Consider the following 13,587-nt stretch of genomic DNA (forward strand, 5'->3'; position numbering starts at 1 on the left):
AATACTCCCACCATAGCTGATGTCAAGCGAACAACATGCTGTCTCTGAATGGGGTTGAGCACACCATTACTTAGCGTTTCCACCACACGGGCACAGTACAAACAAATAACCTCAAGAGCAGAGAGGATAGTCACACACAGTAAAACAATTGGGAAGTGATGAGTTTTTATGACCTTTGCATTTTGAGTGCTTATCACCTGTGTTTTTAATATGTATTAATACATAGTAATAGGTATGTATATACATATTTAATATGTATTTAATGTATTTAATTGTAAGTTCACATAATTAAAATTTTCATGATGGCTGTGTTTAACAACCGGTTCACAGAACGCCCTGGAACACTTAAACGTCCTCTCCTGAGCCAGTCCCAGCCAGTTCCAGCACCCGGGCTGGGCTCACCTGTAGGTGGTTTTCCCCTCTCTTTCCTATGCTCAGCCCCAGGGAAGATATCATGAAACTTTCCCAGGTAGAAATAAAGATGTTTTCTGTTCCACTGCAGGCTCCAAGTTTTGCTGTAGGCCTTGGCCCCCATCCCAGCCCTCAGACTATACTAAACCCCAGCCAAGGTCCAGCCCCCATCATGCTGCCTGACTGGCCCTTCCCACGGCTGGGCAGCTGAGCGGCCGCTGACGCCAGAGAGGACACAGCCTCTGCTGGGCTGGGCGCCGGCAGGGGAACCGTGAAGGGCTCTCTGTGGCTGCGTGGTGGACTGGCAGGTTATTTCAGGATCGCATCAGTGAAGGGGATGGGGAAGCCCAGCCAGCCAAGTGCACTTTGGCAAGTCAGGGCCTATAATTAGGCTCCACTCGAGGCTTGAATAAACCCCTGGTTGTTACTAAACAACAGTAAAGCAGGAAGACCTCCAGCTTCCCCAGGCCTGGTGCTGCACGAGCCGCCCAGGACAGACATTTGGACAGAAGTGCCCTGTCTGCTGAGCAGCGTCCAAATTATCTCAGAAACCTCTCCTGTCCTCAACCGCAAGGGAGCACAGAGGGGCAAAGGGCGCCGGGCAGCCGGCTCCTCACCTCACCTCACCTCACCTCCAGCATCTGCAGGCCCTACCTGACTCCATGATTGCTCAGAAGCCTCTTTTATTTACAGAGTCTGCAGTCACTGGGGAAATGTTACACATTCCCACGGTCGCGACTGTGGGATCCCCACAAAGCAAAAGGTAAAAGGAAACGTACCCCAGTGCTGATGGTGTTCTCACCGCATGGCAGGACTTGGAATGAGTACATCGTCAGCCATCTTTCTGTGTTTCCAGAATTGTACAGCTCTAAGCACGATGCACGTATTTCCCCACACACACACGCCCAGAGTTGTGTCTTATTGTTTTCTTTTTCTGCCCACCCCTCTAGATCCCAAATTTAAAAAGCAGAAAGAAACAAACAGCAAAACCAAATTGTACTAAATGAGGGACTTAAGCTCCAGGGTCCCTTGCTCACCACAGACAGCCCTTGTGCTGGTCATTTTTTAGTCCCTCTGTTAGAGGCAGTCTCCCGAGTGCTGTGCGCTGCGGGCGCACCTCCGCCCACGCCCACCCCTGCACGGCCGCCTCTCCCAGAGCACCGCGAAGCCGTCTTCTCCACGGTGGTTCTTTTTGAGCTCACAGTTTGCTATGACTTGGGGTCCCACGCTGTGTGGAATAGTTGTCACGGCATCCATGTAAGAAACTGAGTAGGGCAATCACCTCAGGCTTCAAATTCGCCATCAGCAAAATGGCAGCACCGAAGGTTTTCTGAGTGTGGTGAGGCTGAAGTGTGAGAGGGAGGAGGAGGAGCAGCGGGCTCAGCCAGCGCAGCCCAGCTGGGCCACAGCGAGGCCTCACACAGCCAGAGCCCTCCGATGGACTGTAGGCAATGACAGTTACTCCGTTGAACTTTCTGTATTCTTTTTAAAATATTTTTTATTTTTCAGTTACGGTTGACATCACTAGTGCATTAGCTTCAGGTGTAGTGATTAGATGTTCATATAGCTTACGAAGTCATCACCCTGCTGAGTCTAGTACGCACCTGACACCATTTCAACGTTACTGACTGTATGTTCCCTACGCTGTGCTTTACATCTGCACGACTATTCTGTAACTACCAACCTGTATGTCTTAATCCCTCCCCCTTTTGCACCCATCTCCCCAGCCCTCCTTCCACCTGGCAACCCTTGTGGCCACGGAGTGTCAAATGGCCACATGTGGCTGCCATGCTGGCAGCACAGGTAGTGAGCAGGCGTCATCACAGAAGCTCCTGTTGGACGCACTCATCTAGAGATTCCACGATTCCAGCAGCTTTTCTTTATTTTTAATTTATCTACTTATTTACTTATTTTTAGAGAGGGAAGGGAGGGAGAAAGAGAGAGAGAGGAACATCAATGTGTGGTTGCTGGGGGCCATGGCCTGCAACCCAGGCATGTGACTTGACTGGGAATCGAACCTGTGACACTTTGGTTCACAGCCCGCACTCAATCCACTGAGCTACGCCAGCCAGGGCTCCAGCAGCTTTTCAAAGGCACCCGTGACCAGAAAAGGTTCACAGCCCCTAAGTCAAGCCAGTGAAACTTCATTGAAGGAGCCAGAAACTTCTCTAGCGCTCAAAAGCTCATCATGGTGATGGAGGCCATGAACAAGTCTGCCTCTGAGTGTTCTTTGTGCTCTAAAAATCCAACTCTAAAAACTCTTTGAAACCATCCAGATCCTGTGCTTTATTGTTGATCTCCTTCCCCCTTTCTAGAGAAGGGCACTTAAAGTTTCCCAGAGCCTCTGGGCCCAGCCCGAGTCCCAGTGGGGAACAGGGGGACGGCCGGTGACCCTGTCCCCTGTGCTGTGTGTGACTGTTCCAGGTTGGCGAGGCAGTCTTGGAAAACGCCCGGCTCATGCTGCAGACAGAGAGTATCCAGGCGGGCGCGGATGACTTTAAAGAAAGGTAATGCTCTGCAGCAGAGGGGACAGTCCCTCCATACCTCCCGCGTGACTCTTGGGTCACTCAGGTCATGCTGTCTGAAGTCTCCCACATTCCCCTCCAGCCACATGGAAGGCTGGGGTGGGACAACAGGGTCCCTGGGAGAATCCAGAGTCAAGATGGTCAGACCCAAACCCTCCCTGTAGACACAAACTAAGCCCCAAGGGCTCAGAGATTTTGCCTGGTGTCACTGGGGTTAGAGCAGAGGTTCTTGACATCCAGCGTAGTTCAGAATCCCCTAGGGGGCTTGCAGACAACACAGATCGCTGCACCCCACACTCAGAGTTTTTGATTCAATAGATCTGGAGAGGGGCCCCACATTTACATTTCCTGCTGGATCCCCATGATGCTGATCCTGCTGGTCCTGGGACCACACTCTGAGAACTGCTGGTTTAGAGAGATGGCTCTCATGGGCAGCTGCGTATTAGAATTACCTGGGCACCGGAAATGCCAGTGTGCAAGCCCTGCAGATGAACTAAACCAGAGTGTCTGCGGCAGAGTTGCGGGGGGGGCGGGGGGGCGGACCTCGGCCTCCATGTATTTAAGGCTCACCAGCTTGAGAAGCTTCTCTTTGAAGTCTAATACAGTGTTTCCTAAGGTGGACAAAAATGTGTTTAGAGTTGTTCATAGGAAAAATAATACCACAATGAATAAATAATAATACAAGAATAAAGTCAGTGTATATATTACTGGTGAAGATTATTTTAAGTGGTGTAAGGATACACATTTTATTTTTAATAGTGATGTATTTATTTTTGTAGTTACCTATTATTTATGACCCATGAACCTGTTTTTCCACTGTAGTACCACCTTTTATAGTAGCTATTTAAAGTTTACTTAATATCAAGAGCTTTTCTGGTTTATTGATTTAAGATTTACTTTTTCGGTAGATAAATCTGCGGAAAAGATAAAGCATACAGAGGATAGGCACTTAGAGCAAAATCATGAAGGCCGGTGAGCTTTGGGGAACGCTGGGCCAGTGGAGAAGCCACACGAGGAGGACCCTTTTCTGGACGAGCACACTGACTTTGAGAAGATTCTGTGGGGCGGGTGGCCTGGGCGTTGAGTGGTTGGATTGGATTGTTATTCAAGGAAAGATTTTGCTAAACTGGTAAAGACAAAGAGGAAAGGCATAGTGTTGGGAGTCTTTGGGAAAGACCATGTCATTCTTATCTTAGGATAAGAAGGCCTGGCGATGAAAAGGAGAACTGCCACCATCTCTTCATTGTCCTTTCCTTTCCCAAAGACCAAGCTTCTCCAAGGTGCTAACATCTTCCCATTGGTGGCCACTCTGGAATCAAGGGGACTCAGTCAGCCATGGTTGCTGTCTTGCCCGGCACCCTCTGGCCAAGGTGACAGGAGCGCAGAGAAGTGAAATAAAAAACTGGGGAGCATGGTCCACTGTTCAATTCCCGGCCAGGGCACATGGCTGTGTTGCGGCCAGGTCCCCAGTCGGGGCGCATTTCTCTCACCGATGTTTCTCTCACCCCCTCTCTCCCTCCCTTCCACTCTCTTGAAAAAAATAAATAAAGTTTTTTAAAAATTAAAAAAAGAGTTAAAGTCAGGGACAGATACTGACTTTGGTTTTGAGCAAGCTGAGTTCAGCTGGTAGTGGAGAAACCAAGGAGAAATTATGTGATGCTGCTGAAGAGGTGGGGCCAGTCGCCTCCCGGTCAAGGGCAGAAGAGCTGGACTGGCTGCCATGAGCACAGAGATGCTAACTGAAGACTTCAGAGTGGAGCAGGCGGAGGAGGGTACCAGAGAAAGTTAAAGCTTAAGAGCAGCCGTGGGGGTATCACAAATATATCTCAAATCCTTAGGGCAGTGGTTTTTAGCCTTGTGCTTCTCATGGTATACATAAACTAATTACTCGAATCCTATGGCACACCAAAAACTATATTGTATTTTTCACCGATCTGACAAAAAACAATAGGTATAATTTTGATTTATTCACGCTGGACGGCTATTGTTGTGTTGACTGTTATCCCTATTTACCTGACAATCTAAGGGAAGAGGTCAGTGCTCCTGACTAAACAGTCAAGTATTGCGTGCTTTAAAACTTCTTTCAGCACATAGTTGAAAATCGCTGCCATACAGGACTTCAAAAAAAAAAAAAAGTCGGTGGAACACCTGAGACCTCCCATTGTTGAGCGGACCCCATCCCAGGGGGAACAGGCTCCCTGCAGAGGTGAGCAAACTTGACCCCGGGGGCTGAGGGGGACTCTTCCAGCTTGGCTCAGCAGAGACCAAGCCCAGTCACACAGGGAGCTTTTCATTTCAGCTGGAAGGACAGGACTTATTTCTGAAAGGACTAAACACTAATAAGCATGCAATCCTTTGTAAAGAGTGCACTTGGGTAGAAAAGTTCATCCTACACAGAGAGCACAGAAAAATGCTTTGGAAGCCTTCTCCCAAGCACTGATGCGAAGGCAGAGCTCCAGACCTGGGGGGACGTCTGGGTCACAGGGCCCCCGGGCTCTGTCCTTCATTTCTTCATTTACATTTTGGACTGCCAGGTGCATGAATGCAAAGGAGGCAAAATGGCACGATATTCAAACCAGGGGGTGGTGAAGAGCAGAATGACAGAAATATGATGCAAAACCGTCCCAACACATTGGAACAATGTGCCAATGAAACAAAGAGGATAATATGAACTCCCACTTTTGAGCTCACATACTAGGTGCACCTAGGCAGGACAGGGAAACTGGGCTTCAGGCAGCTCCTGTGAAATATGCGTGGGGGTTTTAGTTGGCAGGAGACCCAGTATTAGTCGGCAGCAAATACAGCTGGTCAAAATCAAATGAACAGACATGTAAACAAACAGAAGCTGCAAAGCAAATCTTAGGGTCCATGAGGAGGAGCATTAAAGGGCCTGACCACAGGAGCAGACTGTCCCATGGGACTCTGAACTGACCAGGCAACATCTGGAGTTTTGCATTCTGCATCACATCTTGAGAAGGCCATGAGACCAATTAGAGCGTTTATGCTCATCCCATAAATGTATCTGAAGCCTGGAGCAGGGTGCTGGGAACACAAAGATGGAGAGGCCACAGTCCCCGCCCTCGATAATGAGGGACGTGGAAACCAATGTACATCAAGAATGGAGGGAAAATGGGAGCATATGTATAACTTAAGGAACAAAAGGCTTGGAGGGGTGGGGTTGGGGAGGGGGAAATGAGCAAGTGACACAGAGACAGCCTCTAAATATTTATAGGACTGCCAGAGGGAAGCATTAGACTGATTTTGGGTGTTCCAAAGGGTAGAACTCAGATTCTTACAAGAATGGAGGCCTTGAGTGATAATGAGTTCCCTGTCACTGGAGGTATTCAAGCAGAGGATACATGATCACTTATCACGAATGCAATCAAGGGATTGTCACTGGGTAGGAGTTTCAATAGTTGAATGCCAACATCTCTTTAACATTCTAAGACCCTAAGAGGCAGAGGTTCTGTGAAATGAGAGGTGTGCGATTTCTCTCTTCTGTGAATGGACTAAGGTAAGCTGGGGGATATGGCTAAGTGGTACAGCTAGATAGAAGGCTGTGGCAGGAAAGGAGTGACATGGGGAGAAATTGGCAAAGATGTGGGGTAGTTTTCAGAAAGAAAGCTGGTGTAAACCAGAAAACGAAAGAACTCAGAGCGGACAGTTTTGGAGTGGGCAGTTTTGGACTTGAGCTGGTGTGTTATTGCCTATGTTGTAAGTTTTTAAAACTCCGATATTTCACATATAAATCTAGCTTTCCCATTTCTCTCGGAGAGAACTGTCACACCCCTCCCACCAGGTGTAAGGGGGAGGTGCTGAGCAGCAGCACCCCTTTATTTAGGGGAAGTACATATAAGCTGTTGCATGTGCTTCAATCCCCACCTCTCTCTGCTGCCCAGACCTGGCCCTCGTCCCTCACTTGCATTGGCCACTTGGCCCCTGGGGGCCTTTGTGTTGGTGGCCACAGTCCTGAAATTCCACATGGGCTCTTTGGAGATAGAAACCACATTCTGCATTCTGGGGTCATCGGCACATAGCCTGGCAGATTCTCAGTACTATTTGTTACAGGATCCTCAGGTGAAAAGGAGGACAAATCAGAATAATGATGATGATGCTGATCCCTGAACTGGAGAAGCTCACCCCAGAGTTCCACGCTGCCAGGGTCCATGAGGCTGGCCCCCGTTAAGCCTGGTTATCAGAAGTTGGCAGCAATTGTGCTCACTTTAACAAACCAACAAGTAACAAGTGCGTTAACCATGCCCTCAACGCAGCTAGAAAAGTGACATTTAACATTCATTGTCTAACTAGCACATAATTGGCCTGTTGGCAATACTTATAATCGGATTAGTTTGTCATTTGGGTTGCCTGGCTATGCTGATATAACTCTTTTATCTGCAGATATGAAAATGAGCAACCATTTCGAAAGGCAGCGGAAGAGGAAATTAATGCTCTGTATAAAGTCATCGATGAAGCTAATTGGACAAAAAGGGATCTGGAAAGTCAAATAGAAAGCCTGAAAGAAGAACTTGGCTTTCTGTCAAGGAGCTATGAAGAGGTAGGTGGGGGCGGGGGTGATGCCTGGTTGGTTACCAGACCAAAGACACCCTCCTGTCTGGCAGAACTTCAAAACACAGGTGAAGGCAGCTCACCTCAGCCTCTCCATATCACTTGCCCAGGGCTGCAGGGAAGATGCTGGTAAAACACTTTCAGGCCTTGGTGTGGGTCAGGTTAGCCCTCTGTCTCACCCTCAGAGGGCTTCACAACCAAGCTGCTATGCGAAATGAGAAAAGCAGCAGGTCCAAGCCATACATAGAGTGTTGAGTTAGAGTTTCTGAACTTTCCATACCTCAAGGCATTCAAGTTCAGATCTTTGTTTTCAACACTACAGAGGACAAACAAATTAACTCCAACTAAGGCTGTGGTTTGCACATACTCATTAATGGAACCAGGTCAGAACATTGAGTGACAGGACAGAGAGACCCTCCCACGGTGACGTGGTCCAGTCCCCTACAGGACGGCACTGATTCTAAACCACATGCCACTGAGCTGAGGCCTAAAGTGCCTGCTGTTGAAAAAGTAAAAACCCACCTACCCATGCAGATATCAGGAAGCTCCTTCTTTTCACCAACCTTAGGCAAACCAGGAACCAATGAGCCCGCATCCTCCTGTTCTTGGCTCTCTAGTTTTTACCACTCTGCAACAGTAAGACACTGCAAAGTTATCTTTAAATCTCTCTCAGCCTACTCTGACTATGAAATTCATAAGGGTCATCTTCCCATCATTGCTTACTCTGTGTTGTTACTTAGTGACTTATTTGGATTTTTGCTTTGGGCCTGTGCTTGTGAAGACCAGCTGAGAAATGCATCCTGGGAAAAAAGAGTGCAGCCCCAGTGCTTGGAGGAGGATTGGGGACTTGGCCAGTGTCTGTGGAACTCCGCGTCCGACTGTAGCAAAATGGGAAGCACAAGTGTCACCCACATAACTGGGCTTCTGCAGACCGGACTTCCGAGCCTCTTCCTTCTCCCGTGGAACTCACCAGAAGTGTATGTTGTCCTTTGCAGGATGTGAAAGCGCTGTATAAGCAGCTGGCAGTATCTGAGCTGGAACAAGTGGGTGTCCCCATGGGCACTGGCCTAGACGACATCCTCGAGACAATCAGAATTCACTGGGAGAGAGATGTCGAAAAGAACCGGATGGAAGCAGGGGCCTCGCTCCAAGCCAAGGTGAGAGGCCAGACCCGCGCCCTCCTCTCTGCCCTACGCAGAGGGAGGCCATGCAAAGATGGAGAGGGGCCTACATGCCAAGGGAGCGATGCAGCGTTCCAGTCTCACGAGACAGAAATGAAATGTGCGTTCAAATAGTAGTTGTTTTGTTTACCTGTCTAAAGGCAGGAAAAGTTTAAAATGGTAATAACAATAATGCTGGCCAGTATGTGGAGAAGGTTTTCACCTATATTACTGGGGAGCACCATTATGACCCCTTTCTGTAAGGAATTCGGTGGTATATATCAATAGTCTTAAAATGTCCCTACCTACCAGTCGAATAATCTGGACACTATCCTAAAGAAATCATAGGAAATACAAGTAAAACCCTGGCCAGGTGGCTCAGTGTGTTAGAGCATCTTCCCCATCACATGCCAAAGTTGTGGGTTCAATCCCCAGTCAGAGCCCATTTTATAAGAATTAACCAGTGAAAGCCTGGATAAGTGGAACAACAAATTGATCTCTCTCCCCTCCCCCCATCTCTCTCTCTCAAATCAATCAATAAAAAAAAATAGATTCTTAAAAAAATACAAGTAAAGTTTACATCCAAATATACTCACTGATACATTCATTATAAGAGTCAAAAACTTGGCGAAATAAACACATAATATGTTTAACAACAGGATAAAGACTAACCGTGTAGTGACATGTCAGGCCCTTATCAGAAATGACCCTCACAAAGCATTTATAACAAGGGAAAATGCTCACACACTAGGGTAAAATGGGGACGGGGGGAAGAGAAAGCACAGTGGTATCCACCACAGCCAACAAACTTTTGCTGTAAAGGACAAGCTAATTAGGTTTCTGGGCCAAATGGTCTCTGTGGCAATGTCCCACTCTACGGCTATAATGTGAATGCTGCTATAGATGATGGGTAACGAATGACGGTGGCTGTGTGCCAATAAAACTTTATTTACAGAAACAGGAGATGGGCTGGATGGGGTCTACAGGCTGCCGTCTGTCAGCCTCTGGTGTACACAGCAGGATGAGCATTCAAACAAAGAAACGGGGCATCAAGCAGAGATTAGTAAGAAAACACTAAAACACGTGGTATCAGGGGTGGTTGTCTTTGTGTGATGGGCCTATTTAACACTTTAAAGTGTATTCCTCATTTTGTGTATTTCTTCAGTAGTATGAGTCCTATTCATGGGAGAAAATGATTCTCATTACACTTCATAAATACTAAAGGAATTTGCTGGAAGTAGACTTCTTTTTTGGGAGAATTGTGAATATTTATAATGAATGACCCTAGAAACCAGCCGCCTTCACTCCCTCACTTTAGAGGTGAGACAACGGAGACCCAGAGAGGGCAATGGTCACACAGCTGGTGGGTGTGTGTGTGTGTGTGTGTGTGTGTGTCTGTCTGTCTGTCATTGAGCTCTCCTGGCTCTTTTCTCTCTTTGGGGCTGCGATTTGTCATCAGCTCTGTTCCCAAAGCTATTTGCCATTTTGCATCTGTCCCAGCACTCCTGGGGAGTACACCACACTGTAGTGATTATGTCTTGGAGAAGGGGGGAAAGGGCATTGTAATTAACAGGAATACATGTTTTTGGACTATAAGACACACCCCCCTTTCCTCCCAAATTTGGGGGGTATGTCTTATAGTCCAAAAAATACGGTATGTCCTGCATCATGTGAAAAGGAAAAAAAACTGGTTGTTATTATTCACCCCCCACCCTCTTGAGAATCATCACCAACCCAACAGTAATTCAAACATTAATTCTGAACAAATTCATTTGTGTCCTTTTAATAGAGCAATCTGAAAGCTACATCTCAGGGAAAACAGACAGCTCTTGTTTAAGTTTGGCCCATGCTGCCTGGGCCTCTTGCAGAGAGGCAGAGCTCAGAAAATATTTGCAGAATGAGTGAATCCTTCTGATCATCAACAGAGATGAGAACTGACAGCCAGAAGTCCTCCAATAAATAGTTTTGTCAGCTGCAGCCATGCCCTCGGGGGCTGACATTCGCTCATCCTCAGCACCTCTCTCGGTTTTTTGGCCACGGAGCGTAAATGTGAAAGCGCTTAGCACACACTGCTTTCGAAACCTTTTGCAGAGAGAACACAAACATGTACTTAATTACCTTTCAGTCCAGGGAGGCTGAAAATTAATTGGCATGATGAATTTATGTCTTTGTTTAGCTTCCCCCAGAAACTGATCCCGAGACAAATATTGAAGTGGAGGTGGTTTATTTGGAAGTTCAGGGGAAAATACCAAAATACCAGGAGAGGAGAAGCAGAGAAGGGAACCAACAAAGAATATGTTATCCAATGAGCTGCCACTGTGGGAGACTGGAACAAACCCCAGGGAGCCCTGGGGGCAGCGCAGAATACGAGAGAGGGGAAAGCAGGAAGCTGGGGTAACAATATCTTCCGCCAGTTCTCTGCCATCGGCTAGCAGAGGGGCCTGTCACTGCCTTCAGAGGAAGCTCCCAGGCAGAGGCACAGAGCCTGGCCAGGAAAAGGGAGCTGGGGGAACCAACAGGGTAAGGCCACGGGGATAAATGTGGATGCCCTCAGCATCTCCTACCACTTATCTGACACGCCTTCTTTTATTTTTTTTTATTGAGGTAAAGGTGGTATATAACATTATATAAGCTTCAGATATATAATATTAAAATCCAACATCTGCCTACAGAGGTCACCACCCAAAGTCCAGTTACTGTCCATCCCTACACAATTGACCCCTTCACTCACTGCCCACCCCCCAGCCCTCGCCCTTTCGGGTAACGACCTACTCGTTTTCTGTATCTTTGAGACTGGTTTGTTTGGTTGGTTAGTGTTGTGGGGTTTGTTTGTTTTTTTTTCAAGATTCTACATATAAATGAAATCAGGTCCATCCCTGTTCTTGCAAATGTTAGGATTTCATTCTTTTCCATGGCTGATGAATAGTCCATTCCATATCGACTCACCTATCCATGAGCACTTAGGTTGCTTCCATATCTTGACTATTGTCAATAACACTGCAATGAACATGAGGGTGCACATATGTTTTTAAATTAGTGTTTTCTTCAGATGAATATCCAGATACAAAATACATTTGAGGAATCTCCATACTGTTGTCCAAAAATCTTTTTTGTTTTTAATCATTAAAAGCTTATAAAGAGGTTCTGGTTAGGTTTCTCTCTCTGTTGTGGGTGTCAAGAACCTCAGTGGCCTAGTTTTTAGAGCCTCTGAATTTGCAGGAGTCAGTGTTCGGGAGGGTCAGGCTGGTCCAGAGAGCTCCTGGAGGGTCTTAACATCTGGCCCTTCCTTTTGTTTGTTGTGGTCACCCAACTCGGGGCATTTGGGGATGCTTTGGGGGCCTTCGATGACATGCCAGACTGCTCTCTAGACCTCCCCACTAGGATGGAGTACATCCCCCAGTCTGCAACCCACAGACTTGTGGGGGGCCCCCTTGGGGGCCACAGCAAAATTGTGCTCATTCACCTGTTTCCCAGAGCCACGTGCTGAGATGCTTCCATTCTGTGGAGTGGCCAACAAAAAAGAGCATCCTGGACGCAAGCGCACACCACCCTGACCGTGTCCGCATGAAGATCGCAGTGCCCTTCTTTCTTAAAACTTGCGTGGAATTTACGGGTGCACAGAAATCACCCCATAACCAGTCATGGTTAAAACATGTGAAATTCAAAAATAAAATCAGTAAGCAGATGAGGGTGTCTGTGCCGGCCAGATCTTCTGGCTTCTTTTCGGCTAGTTCAATTCTCACAACAGCCCCAGAAGCAAGAACTATTGTTATTGGAGGGAAGAGAGGTGAGGGTTTCTAGTTTCTCCACAGCCAGGCTATTTCCACTACGTGTTTCTTCTGCAGATGCAGTGTGTTGCCACCCTTCAAGGCCAGGCAGGTTCATGGTATTCGTGCAGATGGAAAAATATTCAGAGCCGTTGGGGTGTCTGGCATGCCTTTATTCACGGGTGGGCGAGCCATGCACTCTACAAACTGCATGTCTCTATCTGCATGTCTCATGTGGTGGCCCCTGCTCCCCAGCGTGGCACCCATTGTGGCACCTGTCCCCTTGGGTGTCTCTCATCATCATCACCCCAGCAGGGAGTCCCTCCCTGTTTGAGCACTAAAGGGGAACAAAGCCGGAAAACTGCCAGAACATTACATAACGTAATTCTGCACATGCGAGCTCACTCCATGTTATGGGAATAGTTTATCAGACCCAGGCTCAAGGCTGTGAGAACACTGGTTATCAGGCCCCTCCAAGGCTGTGGGAATCCCGCCGCTCCCCTCAGTTACCCAGACACCTGGGTGAGGAAGCCAGACTGCCTCCACTTACCCTACACGCAGCCATTTCAAAGGTCCTTTATCATCAACAGGAAAATGATGTTCTAGGTAACCAAAGTGATACTTCCAAGAATATTATGCAGTTGTTACCTTTCATGTCCGTGTTGGTCCATTATGATCAACATAACCAAATGTTTCTTCCAACTGACCCCTTCCTTACAATGTGGGATCCTCCTGGCACCAGGGCCATGCTGCAGGCCATGGGCTTCCAACGTTTTTGAACAAAGCTGCCTTGGGGTCAGAAGGTTGACCTTTCTCACCTCAGTTTGCCCACTGATGGGGCTGGAGGCCCTTCCCCCAAGGTAACGAGGTATATTCATTTTTCATTGCTTTGTAATCAGTTTCCACAAACTTAGTGACTTAAGATGACTCGCCATGATTGTCTCACAGTCGCCATGATCAGGAATCAGGTGTGGCTTAACTGGGTGCTCTGCTCCGGGTCTCACTCAGCTGCGATCAAGGTACCAGAGGGCTTCTGAGTTGCAGTTGCAGGACACAGGCTCCCATAGGTGGCCCCTCTCCACAGGCAGCTCACAGCGTGGCTTCGAGATCCTCCCGGCCAGCAGAAAACTCCACCCTTTCAAAGCTTTAATCAAGGAT

The 13,587-nt window shown here is 47.6% G+C and overlaps 1 protein-coding gene across 2 annotated transcripts in view; it reads left to right on the forward strand.

Moving 5' to 3' along the window:
- BFSP2 (beaded filament structural protein 2) overlaps positions 1 to 13,587 on the forward strand; it is a 68,438-nt gene that overhangs the window by 33,458 nt on the left and 21,393 nt on the right. For both annotated transcript variants that reach the window (XM_045857232.1, XM_045857231.1), the window contains exons 2-4: positions 2,836 to 2,918; positions 7,335 to 7,491; positions 8,498 to 8,659. In XM_045857232.1, coding sequence (XP_045713188.1) covers positions 2,836 to 2,918; positions 7,335 to 7,491; positions 8,498 to 8,659 — 402 coding nt within the window. The remainder of the gene's footprint in view (positions 1 to 2,835; positions 2,919 to 7,334; positions 7,492 to 8,497; positions 8,660 to 13,587) is intronic.

Source organism: Phyllostomus hastatus, unplaced genomic scaffold (genome assembly GCF_019186645.2).
Source record: "Phyllostomus hastatus isolate PE091 unplaced genomic scaffold, TTU_PhHast_1.1 phas_scaffold_129, whole genome shotgun sequence".
In the NCBI taxonomy this organism is placed as follows: domain Eukaryota; kingdom Metazoa; phylum Chordata; class Mammalia; order Chiroptera; family Phyllostomidae; genus Phyllostomus; species Phyllostomus hastatus.